We start from the raw sequence: 15581 nt of genomic DNA on the forward strand, positions 1-15581 counted from the left end.
TTCTGCAATAAATTTCAGCTAGTAATGGCGAAAACTCTGCTCAAGAATCACAAGAGGAGAGGTACTTGGAAAAGGCCAAGAGATACGTGAAGATTTTAGTTAGATTACATCTTGGTGAGGCAGAGCTTCTAAAATCAGATATTTGACTGTAAGGTATACTAAGGACCTCATATAGACTCAAATCACAATTTGGTAATGGTGAAGAGTAGGCTGAAGCTTAAGAGATTAGTAAGGAAGAATCAATAAGCAAAGAAGTGGGATACAGAAGTACTAAGGAATGAAGAGATATGCTTGCAGTTCTCTGAGGCTACAGATACTGTGATATGGAATAGCTTAGTAGACAGCTCAGCTGAAGAGGAATGGACATCTCTAAACAGGGCAATCACAGAAGTTGGAAAGAAAAATATAGATACAAAGAATGTACCTGTGAGGAAACCACAGGTAACAGAAGAAATATTTCAGCCTATCAAAAAAAAAAAAAAAAAAAAAAAAAAAAAAATGTTCAGGCATACTCAGGAATACAGAAGCACAAGTTGCTTAGGAATGAAATAAATAGGAAGTGCAGAGAAACTAAGGCAAAATGGCTGCATGAAAAATGTGAAGAAATTGAAAAAGAAATGTCTGTTGGAAGGACTGACTCACTGTATATAAAAGTGAAAACACCCTTCAGTGAAATTAAAAGCAAGGGTGGTAACAATAAGAGCACAATGGGACTTCTACTATTAAATGCACAGAAGAGAGCAAATAAAATGTGAAAGAAGAAGGTACAGGAGTCGATATAGAAGAGAGAGCGGATGTCATATTCGGATCAGAATTTAAAAGAGCTTTGGAAGACTTAAGATCAAACAAGGCTGAAGGGACTCATAGTATTCCATAAGAATTTCTAAAATTGTTTGCGGGAAGTGGCAACAAAACAACTACTCACAGTGGCATGTAGAGTGTATGGGTCTGGCAACATACCACTTGATTTTTGGAAAAATATCATCCACACAATTCCAAAGATTGCAAGAGCTGATAAATGTCAGAATTACCGCACAATCAGCTTAACAGCTCATGCATCCAAGTTACTGACAAGAATAATACATTGTTGTTGTTGTCTTCAGTCCTGAGACTGGTTTGATGCAGCTCTCCATGCTACTCTATCCTGTGCAAGCTTCTTCATCTCCCAGTACCTACTGCAGCCTACATCCTTCTGAATCTGCTTAGTGTATTCATCTCTTGGTCTCCCTCTATGATTTTTACCCTCCACACTGCCCTCCAACACTAAATTTGTGATCCCTTGATGCCTCAGAACATGTCCTACCAACCGGTCCCTTCTTCTCGTCAAGTTGTGCCACAAACTTCTCTTCTCCCCAATTCTATTCAATACCTCCTCATTAGTTATGTGGTCTACCCATCTAATCTTCAGCATTATTCTGTAGCACATTTCGAAAGCTTCTATTCTCTTCTTGTTTAAACTATTTATCGTCCATGTTTCACTTCCATACATGGCTACACTCCATACAAATACTTTCAGAAATGACTTCCTGACACTTAAATCTATACTCAATGTTAACAAATTTCTCTTCTTCAGAAACACTTTCCTTGCCATTGCCAGTCTACATTTTATATCCTCTCTACTTCGAGCATCCTCAGTTATTTTGCTCCCCAAATAGAAAAACTCATTTATTACTTTAAGTGTCTCATTTCCTAATGTAATTCCCTCAGCATCACCCGACTTAATTCGGCTACATTCCATTATCCTCGTTTTGCTTTTGTTGATGTTCATCTTATATACTCCTTTTAAGACACTGTCCATTCCATTCAACTGCTCTTCCAAGTCCTTTGCTGTCTCTGACAGAATTACAATGTCATCCGCGAACCTCAAAGTTTTTATTTCTTCTCCATGGATTTTAATACCTACTCCGAACTTTTCTTTTGTTTCCTTTATTGCTTGCTCAATATACAGATTGAATAACATTGGGGAGAGGCTACAACCCTGTCTCACCCCCTTCCCAACCACTGCTTCCCCTTCATACCCCTCAACTCTTATAACCACCATCTGGTTTCTGTACAAATTGTAAATAGCCTTTTGCTCCCTATATTTTACCCCTGCCAACTTTAGAATTTGAAAGAGAGTATTCCAGTCAACTTTGTCTACAAATGCTAGAAATGTAGGTTTGCCTTTCCTTAATCTATTTTCTAAGATAAGTCGTAGGGTCAGTATTGCTTCACGTGTTCCAACATTTCTGCGGAATCCAAACTGATCCTCGCCGAGGTCGGCTTCTACCAGTTTTTACATTCGTCTGTAAAGAATTTGCATTAGTATTTTGCAGCTGTGACTTATTATACTGATAGTTCGGTAATTTTCACATCTGTCAACACCTGCTTTCTTTGGGATGGGAATTATAATATTCTTCTTGAAGTCTGAGGGTATTTCACCTGTCTCATACATCTTGCTCAGCAGATGGTAGAGTTTTGTCAGGACTAGCTCTCCCAAGGCCGTCAGTAGTTCCAATGGAATGTTGAATGTTGTCTACTCCGGGGGCCTTGTTTCGACTCAGGTCTTTCAGTGCTGTGTCAAACTCTTCACGCAGTACCATATCTCCCATTTCATCTTCATCTACATCCTCTTCCATTTCCATAATATTGTCCTCAAGTACATCACCCTTGTATAGACCCTCTATATACTCCTTCCACCTTTCTGCTTTCCCTTCTTTGCTTAGAACTGGGTTTCCATCTGAGCTCTTGATATTCATACAAGTGGCTCTCTTTTCTCCAAAGCTCTCTTTAATTTTCCTGTAGGCAGTATCTATCTTACCCCTAGTGAGATAAGCCTCTACATCCTTACATTTGTCCTCTAGTCATACCTGCTTAGCCATTTTGCACTTCCTGTCGATCTCATTTTTGAGACGTTTGTATTCTTTTTTGCCTGCTTCATTTACTGCGTTCTTATATTTTCTCCTTTCATCAGTTAAATTCAATATTTCTTCTGTTACCCAAGGATTTCTACTAGCTCTCGTCTTTTTACCTACTTGATCCTCTGCTGCCTTCACTACTTCATCCCTCAGAGCTACCCATTCTTCTTCTACTGTATTTCTTTCACCCATTCCTGTCAATTGTTCCCTTATGCTCTCCCTGAAACTCTGTACAACCACTGGTTTAGTCAGTTTATCCAGGTCCCATCTCCTTAAATTCAGTCCTTTTTGCAGTTTCTTCACTTTTAATCTGCAGTTCATAACCAATAGATTGTGGCCAGAGTCGACATCTGCCCCTGGAAATGTCTTACAATTTAAAACCTGGTTCCTAAATCTCTGTCTTACCATTATATAATCTACCTGATACCTTCTAGTATATCCAGGATTCTTCCATGTATACAACCTTCTTTTATGATTCTTGAACCAAGTGTTAGCTATGATTAAGTTATGCTCTGTGCAAAATTCTACCAGACGGCTTTCTCTTTCATTTCTCTCCCCCAATCCATATTCACGCACTATGTTTCCTTCTCTCCCTTTTCCTACCCTCGAATTCCAGTCACCCATGACTATTAAATTTTCATCTCCCTTCACTACCTGAATAATTTCTTTTATCTCATCATACATTTCATCAATTTCTTCATCATCTGCAGAGCTAGTTGGCATATAAACTTGTACTACTGTAGCAGGCGTGGTCTTCGTGTCTATCTTGACCACAATAATGCGTTCACTATGCTGTTTGTAGTAGCTTACCTGCACTCCTATTTTTTTATTCATTATTAAACCTACTCCTGCATTACCCCTATTTGATTTTGTATTTATAACCCTGTATTCACCTGACCAGAAGTCTTGTTCCTCCTGCCACCGAACTTCACTAATTCCCACTATATCTAACTTCAATCTATCCATTTCCCTTTTTAAATTTTCTAACCTACCTGCCCGATTAAGGGATCTGACATTCCACGCTCCGATCCATAGAACGCCAGTTTTCTTTCTCCTGATAACGACGTCCCCTTGAGTAGTCCCCGCCCGGGGATCCGAATGGGGGACTATTTTACCTCCAGAATATTTTACCCCAGAGGATACCATCATCATTTAACCATACAGTAAAGCTGCATGCCCTCGGGAAAAATTATGGCTGTAGTTTCCCCTTGCTTTCAGCCGTTTGCAGTATCAGCACAGCAATGCCGTTTTGGTTAGTGTTGCAAGGCCAGATCAGTCAATCATCCAGACTGTTGCCCCTGCAACTACTGAAAAGGCTGCTGCCCCTCTTCAGGAACCACACGTTTGTCTGGCCTCTCAACAGATACCCCTCCGTTGTGGTTGCACCTACGGTACGGCCATCTGTATCGCTGAGGCACACAAGCCTCCCCCCCAACAGCAAGGTCCATGGTTCATGGGGGTAGGGAATAATATGTAGGAGAATGGAAAAGAAAGATGAGGATGTGATAAAAGACTTCCAGTTTGCCTTTACGAAAGGGAAAGGCACCACAGAGGCAGTTCTGACATTGTGGCTGAAAATGGAAGAAAGGCTAAAGAACAATTAAGACACATTCATAGAATTTCTCGACTTGGAAAACGCATTTGACAATGACAAATGGTGCAAGATGTTCAAATTCCGAGGAAAATAGGTACGCTACAGGGAGAGACAGGTAATGTACAACACGTAGAAGACCCAAGAGGGAATAATAAGAGTGAAAGACTAAGAATAAATTGCTCGGATTAAAAGGGATAAGACAGGTATGTAGTCTTTTACTCCTACTGTTCAAGCTGTACATCGAAGAAACAATGACGGAAGTAAAAGAGAGGTTCAATAGTGGAATTAAAATTCAAAGTGAAAGGTTATCAGTGATGTGATTCACTGATGATATTGCTATCCACAGTGAAAGTGAAGAAGAATTACAGGATCTGGTGAATGCAGCAAACAGTCTAATGAATACAAAATAAGGATTGAAAGTAAATTTAAGAAAGACAAAAGCAATGAGAATGAGAAGTAGCAGAAATGAGAACAGTGAGAAACTTAACATCAGAAAGTAAATGAAGTTAAGGAGTTCTGTTACCTAGGCAGCAAAATAAACCATGGTGGACAGAACAAGGAGGACATCAAATGCATGCTAGCACTGGCAAAAAGGGCATTCCTGGCCAAGAGAAGTGCTAGTATCAAGCATAGACCTTAATTTGAGGAAGAAATTTCTGAGGATGTACATCTGGGGCACATCATTGTAAAATAGTGAAACAATAACTGTGGAAATACTAGAACAGAAGTGAATCCAAGCATTTGAGATGTTGTGCTACAGACGAATACTGAAAATTAAATGGACAGATAAGGTAAGGAATGAGCAGGTTCTGCACAGAATTGGAGAGGAAAGGAATATATGGGAAACACCGACAAGAAGAAGGGACTAGATGATAAAACATTTGCTGAGAAATCAGGGAATAGCTTCCGTGGTACTAGAGGGAGCTGTGGAGAGTAAAAACTGTAGAGGGTAAAAAATTTTAGAAGACAGAAACTGGAATACAGCCAGCAAATAACTGAGGATGTAGGTTGCAAACTTTTTGAAACCATATGATTACCAGACTTTTCTTATGAGAAATTTCACATATTTGCAAGCGTGCACCCACAAACACAAACACAAACACACACACACACACACACACACACACACACACACACACCATTTCCTGTTTCCCCAACACCATCCTTGCTACCATGCGTCCCTGCTCCACCTTCCTGTATGTTCAGGAAAGTATCCCTTTACATGGCTAAAACCCAGTCTCACATCCTGTTCCTTAAATGCTACCCAAGCTGTAGAATCTACCAACGGCCTAAACACATAAATTCCTTTCTCTGGATCCCACCCCTCTTTTCACAATGACCTTCACCTTTTCAGATTCCACCCAATTCTGCTCCTTACAAACCTGTTACTACAATAACACATCTCCATGGGACAGACTTCTGAGAACCACCTCAGCTTCCTCTGCAAGATACTGCAGCTGTGCAATCCCTACTTTATATCTCACGTCTCTGAAATTGAGACCCTTGGACTCCAGCACCCAGAAGAGCATTCCAGACACCACCTCTGTAACTTATCCAGCCTGCAGACATCCTACTACTGCCTTGGGGCTCCACTATCCAACCCCTATCCTACCCACAGTGTTCCTCCTTGTCAATCCCTCACAGCACCCAGATCCCACCTAGCTGAACGTTCCACTAAATCCAGGGCCAAAACAATCCCACAACACTGTCGTTAACCATTCCACAGAAACTGTCAGCCCTACAGATGTTTCAGTCCTATCTAAAAGTCTCACCTTCAGCCCTACACCCAAATTTCAACATGTTGTTCTTGTCAAAGACCTAGTCTATTTCTCCCAATTTCTGTAATGGAAACACTTCTCTGTCACCAACCCTTCCAACTCAACCTAATCCTGACATTGAATCCAGCCTCTCCCAGTTCACACTACCATCCAACCATGATTTGCCTCCTACCTGCCCCACTCCCACCTAACCATCCCCTAGTTCACCTTCCAGTAATTCCCTACCTGCAACTTGGCTTCACCATCCTTCCCATGCCCCTTCCTCATGCAGACAAAGGTTTCACTGCTGTTGTAATGGATCACAGTGACTACTTCGCAGAAGGCCTCTGCCAACTGTCTGACACCTTCATCTACAACTGAGCCATAGTGATTCCATCCCAGATGTCCAACATAATCTCCAATCCCTGTGTAAAGCCTTAGACCTTCCTAGAATCAATTTCCCTCCTCACTCTATTGACACCCTGCACACCCACCTCTAAATGCTCTTAAAATTCTCAAACCAAACAATCTTGGACACTCCATTGTAGCTGATAATTGTGCTCCCACTGAAAGAATTTTGGCCCTCATTGGCCAACACCTCCAATCTACCACCCAAAATTTACCCTCTCACACCACATATAGCAACCACTTCCTTTACCAGTTCTCCTCCAACCCAATCCCTTTACCTTCTTGACCCCTACTCGTGACTGTTCATCCCACTTCCCTGTACACCAACATCCCTCATGACCAAGACCTTGCCACTATTGAACACTATTTCTCCCAGTGTCATTCAGACTCCAAACCCTCTGACTCATTTCTCAAATACCTTACTAACTGTATCCTAAAACACAACAATTTCTCCTTTGATGGGAAGGTACACAAACAAATTCACAGCACAGCAATAGGCACCCGCATGGCATCCTCCTATGTCAACCCATTTATGAGTTGTTTATAGAAACATCTGGTCTAGTTCAGTTTCACTGATGGTATTTTCATGAACTGGACTCAGGGAAAGGACACCCTCTCCTCATTCCTTCACAACCCCTACATCTTTTCTCCCTCCACTGCACTTGGTCCTCCTCAACCCAGTGTTTCATCTTCCTGGACATTGACCACCTCCTCTCTGATGGCTTTGTCCACATCCCTATTTGTATTAAACCCACCAACTGCCCACAGTACATGCATTTCAACAGTTGTCATCCCTTCTAAATGAAAAAAAATCCCTCCCATAAAGCCTGGCCACCCAGGGATGGTATTCTGCAGTGACTGGAACTCCCTTGTCCAGTAAGCTGAACATCTCGCAAAGGCCTTAAGGCCTTCAGAGACAGACAGTATCCCCAAGACTTAGTCCACAGATTTCCCATGCCATATCCCCACACACTGGTAGCAGTTACTTCTGTAAAATATCTGGGAGTAAGCGTGCGGAACAATTTGAAGTGGAATGATCATATAAAATTAATTGTTGGTAAGGCGGGTACCAGGTTGAGATTCATTGGGAGAGTGCTTAGAAAATGTAGTCCAGCAACAAAGGAGGTGGCTTACAAAACACTCGTTCGACCTATACTTGAGTATTGCTCATCAGTGTGGGATCCGTACCAGATCGGGTTGACGGAGGAGATAGAGAAGATCCAAAGAAGAGCGGCGCGTTTCGTCACAGGGTTATTTGGTAACCGTGATAGCGTTACGGAGATGTTTAATAAACTCAAGTGGCAGACTCTGCAAGAGAGGCGCTCTGCATCGCGGTGTAGCTTGCTCGCCAGGTTTCGAGAGGGTGCGTTTCTGGATGAGGTATCGAGTATATTGCTTCCCCCTACTTATACCTCCCGAGGAGATCACGAATGTAAAATTAGAGAGATTAGAGCGCGCACGGAGGCTTTCAGACAGTCGTTCTTCCCGCGAACCATACGCGACTGGAACAGGAAAGGGAGGTAATGACAGTGGCACGTAAGGTGCCCTCTGCCACACACCGTTGGGTGGCTTGCGGAGTATGAATGTAGATGTAGATGTAGACACTCCCAAACCTTCCACCACCCACAGGAACCAGCTACAAAGGAGCACCCCTTTGTCACCCAATATTGCCCTGGACTGGCAAAACTGAATCACATCTTTCATCAGATCTTTTATTATCTCTCATCAAGCCCTGAAATTAGGAGCATCACACCCAAGATCCTTCCCATCCCTCCTAAAGTGGTGTTCTGTCACCCACCAACCTCCACAACATCCTAGTCCATCTCTATGCCACTTCCAATTCCAACTCATTGCCACAGGGATCATATCTCTGTGGAAGACTGAGGTGCATGACCTGCCCAGTCCACCCACCCAGCTTTTCTTATTCCAGTCCTGTCAAGGACTTATTCTACCCCATCAGAGGCTGGGCCACATGTGAAAGCAGCCATGTCATGTATAAGATACAATCATTGCTCAGCATTTATACTGGTATGACTACTAACCAGCTACCAACTTGGATGAATAGCCACTGCCAAACTGTGGCCAGTAGTAAAGTGGGCCACCCTGTGGTACAACATGCAGCTGTACATAACAGGCTGTAATGAAGTGACATTATTCCATTCCACATAGCTTAATAGCTAACATTTACATGTTCAGTCCTTTGCCAGCTTAAGGGAAAGGCCCAAAATTGTCTCCTCCTAAGTTTGGAAATTGCCCTGTTTGCCATATTTTATTAAAATGTTTGAAAAGTACCTTTTTATGTTTGTCATTCAGATGGAAAACTAAGGTGTAGTTGATTCAAACTTGATTTAACTGGGTACAGAATTACAACCCTCAGACTGTGCCACGTCCAATCTTTACATGGAGAAAGAACAGTTCTGGGACACTAATTGTTTAACCTAAATTCATGCTCATCCTTCTCCATGACAATTATGTGATTTTATGGGATGCTGGAGCCAGGTAAGCAGTTCTGGTAATATTTGTAAAACAATCTGCCATTGCAAGCATGATGTTGACAAATGTTTTGAAATGTCCCTTCTTTAGTATAACTGGCATGGGAGGCTAACTGCATTTTCAGAAATTCATACAATGGCTTCCTGTACTTATGTTAAATTTGTGAAACAGTTGATTCGGTAAGGGAACACTTGATATGGGATGTTTTAAATTTCATAAATGGCTCCTATGTTTGAGATGATTCTGTACTCCAATAAGAAATGTTAAAGAAACAGGTTTTCCGCCTGTCATTTTAATGATGTCAAAATTACAGGTTCTGTCTTTTGAGACAGTAGTATTCACAGATACTGAATCTGAACCTTGTGAACTTTACAGTATAGTAGTTCCAAGCTGTTACACATCTCACAGAGTCTTTTCAGTCTATTAAAAGGAGAGTAATTGTTTTCCGGTAACTTTTCATAAAAAAACATAATGAATAACTACGAGAGTTCTGCTGTAATTCCAACCTCAATACGGACTTTTTATAACAAAATTTTCAACCAAATGATGACAAAGGAATCAACTAATGAAATACTCAAGGATCACAATGCTTATATTTGATCTACTCTTTTTTAAGTGTCACCTGCAACCATTAGCTAATTAAAGTTCTACCGTTGTACTACAGCTAAGACCTTAATAGATATGACAAGCTTTACTCACCATAGTAATAACAGTTGCTTGCTGGCGATTTTCTGTGAGAGCTGCGGTACATACCAACCCAAAAATGCTGGCATACGCTGCAACTGTGGCAAGGTTACGTATGTCGGTTAATGATTCAACAAGGGGTATGGTTCCCATTGTCCAGTCACAACAAAGATCACATGGGAACAGCAGCAACCATAGGTTCACACTAATCAAGTAATTGTAGGAGAGGTGCCTAGTTGGAGTTGGTGCAACTGATGCTGGGTTATCAAATCTAGAAAAGAAACATTTTTTTTTAAACAATGAGTACTCACAGAATGTTCAGATAATGACTAGATGCCCAAAAATAATGTGAGAATAATTGCATAGTGCATACATTTTGTTACAATTTGTACTTTGGTCACTCCTGCATAAATAAAAACAGTAGTTCTGGGTTAAATTTGTTATTAAGTCTTTTGACCGTTAAGAATTTAGTTGAACAGCTTTGACACTGAAACTCTAGTAAGATACATATAGGAGAAAAAATGTACATGTCAGGTGGCAGGAGAAACAGGAATAATCAAAAGAAATTGTGACATTGGAGGGAATAGATTGTAGGAAATGAGACTAATTAGAGATTGGATGAGGAGATCGCCCAGGAAGGAACTTGTAAACCAATAAACCAATTCCTTCATTAAAGAAAGATACAGTACACAGAAAACTAATTTCTATTGCCCCAAACAGTTTGTTATGAGACACACTGGATTTAGTAAAGGGACTGCACATAAAAAGTCCACAGAGTTAAGATTCCAACTGAAAATGTAATTTAAGATGAAGCAGACAGCAGAAAATAAATAAAAGTGCAGACAGTTGTGACAACATATTGTATGCCACAACAAACATAAAAGCAAAATACTAGCTCTTCATAGGTCATTCAAGAACTATTTGGAACAATTATATGATGACTAATGATGGAGTGAGGCTTTGATAGCTTCACCATGGACAGAGCCCTATCTCACTTGGACACACAAGGAGGAGGGAAGATTTGGCTGTCACATTATTGAAGGAGTTATCACAGTGTTCACCTGAAATGATGTAGGAGAAGGGCTGAAAAATCTTAATAGGCGGATGGGTAATTGAACCATTTGTCTCTAAAATTCAAGCCCAATTTGTTATTACTGTGAAAGCTCACATGGCTTGCAAATGAACCCCAGTTGGCAGAGTGTGAGCTGTGAAATGGAGATAGGAGTGTAAGCTCATGTCCATCAGCCAATTTTAATCTGTATATTTTTCTGCAGAGTGAAAGATACATTCTGTATGAAAAATATTAGTAGTCATTAACATAATGAATCTAGATGCATGTCAAATCCTCTAGGATATGAACAATACACAATAATCTTGGTTAACATTAAATTTTTTGCTATGAGCAAAATCCACAACCTTATAGATTAACACACCTTGTAAAAACTGGAAGCCTAGAGCCCATAATTTGCAGTCTTAACATTAACAGGCAGATGGTGGTGACTGCCAGTACAGTAAGTCGCTTTGTAGCAACAGATGACCATGAAACATGGAATGTTGCCTTCCCATTCACAGTAGAGCGAAGCATGTTGTACAAATCATTTAATCGAAGCTGAAATAAGAAAATTTTGTTTTAGTTAATCAGGATGAACACAGAGTCATTATAAAAATGTTAAAGATTGGGTACTTTGTCATATAAATGATAATATCATTTGGTGTTAGGCATATTGGAGTTTATGTTTAGAGCGTTTGCCATTAATGAGAATATTAGCTTGAAATTACAGCATGTAAGCGCTCGACCTTTGACAATACAAAATTATTTCTTCACTTGTAAAAAACCTATGTTTGTAACAACTAATAAATGGAAAACAAGATGCATTCTTTTCTGGTGACATACTTTCCACAAAAAATTATAAACCAGCAAAATGGAACTGTTCGAAACAAAACTGTCATGTGCCTTATTCCGAGACAATATATTTCTCTCTTTCCCAAAGTAAGATGTGGCACATTACTGTCCAGCCATCTGCGCCAAAACCACTTGAACACAAAATCTAAAATATCATATTTATGTAATAGCATAGGCAGTGTGTTGGGAATGTTGTAGTTTTACTTATGTTGTTCATTAGTTTCTCTCTTATTTGTTTTCTTTAAATGGTGTGCACTTTTAAGCTAGCATCATGAAGCTATTCATTATGTAGTCGCCCAATTTCTCCTGTAAAATAGTCAATAATATGCCCAACTACAGATGCAAAAACATTTATAACTTGGCTTGGTAAAACATTTAGTGTCAAACACAGATTTAGATGCCCCACACAACCTGCCACTGACATGGAGAACAGGTCAAAATACTTGAGCTACATACTCCATCCACAGCTTGCTCCAATGTGAGGTGTTGGTGTGGCAAGCAGGACACACATAACCATCCACTAAGGCAAGACTGACAGTAAATACTGTGGTGTAACACTTGCTAGTCAGTCTCTTGCTAGGCTTTAAGGCCTTTAACTACATGCCACTGAACAGCAGAGTTATGACCTTGCCTGTATTACATTTGTGGTTTGGATTGCTCCTGGGACTTAAGACAGCCTTGCTTCACTCTGGACTTGTTTTTTATTAGCCGTTCACTTCAAGCTGTCATTGATCTCAGGAACTGCCTGTTTGTTTCACTGGTTTCTGCATTACCACCAGTGCGAGTAATCATGAACTTTCCTTCTCATCCCATGCGGTAAGTCTCCCATGACCTGCAGTTCTGGGCCACTTTCCTGAAATCTGCATCTTTTCCTATACCTCTCAAGTCCCATTTCTTCACTCCTCTTCCTTCCCTTTCAACCCTTCAGCCTGAAGGAGGAGTGACTGGCTTTGAAAGCACGCCAATTACAACCGTCTTCTATTTGTGTGTTCTGCCACCGCTTGGTGAGTAGAATTTTTATCTATCCAATTAAATTATTTGATCATAAACTGTGTTCTACCTATGCAGAATATGATAGAAAAGTGGTGATGAGAACTCTCTCACCATGCAATTATTCCAGTGAAGCATGGATCCCAATATTCTAAAGTTGTGACACGAGTCATTATAACCACAGCAGCAGCATTGTGGTTTCCTCGCCTCCCCCCTGCCCCACCCATAACCCCCCTCCCCTGCCCCCCACCACGAACCAGTTACCTTGCTCTTAACAAGAGTTGGAACATCTATTTCCGTCAATTTGATCTTCAATGTAAGGCACATCATTTTCTGTTACTGACTGAATATTATGGTCACCTAATCCACAGCACTGCAACTAGGCTCAAGTTTAATCAATGTATTGAGCAATGTATGCAGTCCTATGCAGCATGGGCAGCTGACTTGCAAAGCTTGGTACAACTGTGTGATTTTTCCTATAAGCAATGTGATGCACTGTGTGCAGAAACCTTAATTCATGATATTATTACACATCTTGCTCCATATAGAGAAGTTAATGTGAATGCTTTATAGTCACCTGACCCATACCTGAGCAATGTGCTAAAAATTGCCAAAGCTCATGAAATAACTGTATCAATGTAAGCTACATTTCACAATTTATTTCATGTTGATGTTGTTGGGAGTATTAGCTCCCACTGTGCTCTATGATCAAATGATGACTTCCAGTCAACATCATCATCTGATATACCAAGCACTCATTCATTTGGTGGCACGGGATTCTGTAATTAATGACTCACTATCCTCACTGTCAGCAGACACATCAAAATAAAAGTGTTTTGTTTGCTACCGGCATGTCCCAAAGTCTCAAGCAACAGTTTCCTCCTTGTCACTGTCAAAGAGTCCCAGGAAAGTTTGTGACATCAAATTGTGTCCAGATTGCAGGCCATGGCATCAATGGCATCACTGCCCTTTTCATGACATCACTTGTTTTGCATGCCGCAAACTGGAGCACCTAGTAAATGTTTTCCTTGGCATGTGTCAACAATACTGGCATACAGCATGCTATCTTGCAAGTACCCACAGCAGCAGCAGATGGGATGCAGAGGCTCATAATGCAACTGGACTTTAATAGAGTGACAGTGGGTTTACAGATGGACACAGTCTTGGCTGTGTCTCAGATAAATAGGACACATGCCTCTGCATTGGCTCCCCCATAGCTAAGCTACCTCATCACAGAGTGGTAACGTATAATAGCCAGTCGATCCCACTGTGGGGTCAGATCTTTCTCCAAGCTATGTGTAAAAATGTAGCTTGGCAACTAACCTTGCCACTAGTCAACTCTTGGTTGACAATTAACATTTTTGACTTAAAACACTTTTGCATTTTTTTGATGTGCAGATTCAGAATCTGGTTTCTACTGTGATACCATTCACAGAACTTGATACTTTATGTGTACAATTCAAACAACTGTCTGAACCTATGTTAGGTTGTGCAACAGGGTTCCAGACTTACTTATCCTCGAGGCAACTGGCAGTGCCTAAGTTTTGTAGAACTCATTCAGTGCCTTTTGCCATATGCAAAGAAGTTGAAGCTGGGCCACATAGACTGCAAAGTATTAGAGTGATATATGCAGTACTGTCTAGGCAGTGGGCTCCACCCACAGTCTTAGTTTTAAACCAAATGAATCACTCAGAATTAGTGCTGATATTAAGTCTACCATTAATGCTCAAGAAAATGTCGATCTGTAATCAAATCCTATGTCAAAGGAATTGTTCACAAAATTGATTTGGAACCATTATTTATCTCTCTGATGCCTAAATTCAATTGCCTGTAGATGATCTAAGGATTAATACACCACATAACAGGATGCCATTTGGGGTTGCAAATGGCCCCACAATATTTCAAAGATATCTTGAGCACATCATCTGAGGCATCCCCAGTTGTGTTAATTATTTAGATGACCTACTAATTACTGGAACCACATGGGAGCAGTACCTGCACAAGCTGTAGGTGGTGTTTATGTAACTCCAAGCCTATGGTCTGCATTGACGCCTCAACAAATGCATTTTCTTTGAGTCGTGTCAATTACCTGGGATGTATATTAAGTTAAGAAGGGCTCACACCCACACAGTATCATGGATACAACCACTACTTGGCAGTTCATAAGAACTTCAAAGAACTACAGTCATTCCTGGGCAAAATTAACGATTATGCAAAATTTATTTCCCATCATGTTAATCAGTTATATAAAAAAAGTGTTAAACTATTGCGGTCTGAGGCATGCCTGAAGGCTTCTTGCAACAACCTCAGATCGGTCCCTTGTTTACCATCATGTTGACGCTATGAAAAAGCCCACTGAATTTCCATCTAAAACATTCAACACAGAATAAAGGCATTATTTGCAAATTGAGAAAGAGTAATTTCTTATCACATATGACACCAGGAAGTTTTGCATGTGTTTCTGTGGTACTGATCACCAGCCCCTCATTCCACTGTTCAGTCCCTCCAAAACTTCCCAGTAAGACTGCATAGTAGCTGCAGCAGTGGTCATTGTTCCTAAGTAACTATATCTACAAGATCCACTATCAAGCTGTTGCAGTTTCCCACTTGCCGTGCAGCACAGATGCAGAGTCTAACAGGTATGAAGCACCGTGTTTTGCCTTAGTTGCAAATCAGCAACACATACTTAATGAATTTCCGATTACAGTGCAAAAAGTAGTAGTGGAAATGGGCCAAGATCCACTACTCCACAGAGTATTGTCTGCTGTACAGCAGTGTTTACTGGAGCACCTGACTAAGGGCACCGACTCGTAATGCTACACCTACTTTTCCTCATGACACAAGCTTAATATCAC

The 15581-nt window shown here is 40.7% G+C and overlaps 1 protein-coding gene across 1 annotated transcript in view; it reads right to left on the reverse strand.

The window, feature by feature from the left end:
• LOC126198684 (protein O-mannosyl-transferase Tmtc3) overlaps nt 1–15581 on the reverse strand; it is a 109770-nt gene that overhangs the window by 51742 nt on the left and 42447 nt on the right. The window contains exons 8-9 of the mRNA XM_049935179.1: nt 11267–11442; nt 9849–10104 (exon numbers count right to left, since the gene is read on the reverse strand). Of these exons, the coding sequence (XP_049791136.1) occupies nt 9849–10104; nt 11267–11442 (432 nt within the window). The remainder of the gene's footprint in view (nt 1–9848; nt 10105–11266; nt 11443–15581) is intronic.

This window comes from Schistocerca nitens, chromosome 8, assembly GCF_023898315.1.
Source record: "Schistocerca nitens isolate TAMUIC-IGC-003100 chromosome 8, iqSchNite1.1, whole genome shotgun sequence".
NCBI lineage: Eukaryota > Metazoa > Arthropoda > Insecta > Orthoptera > Acrididae > Schistocerca > Schistocerca nitens.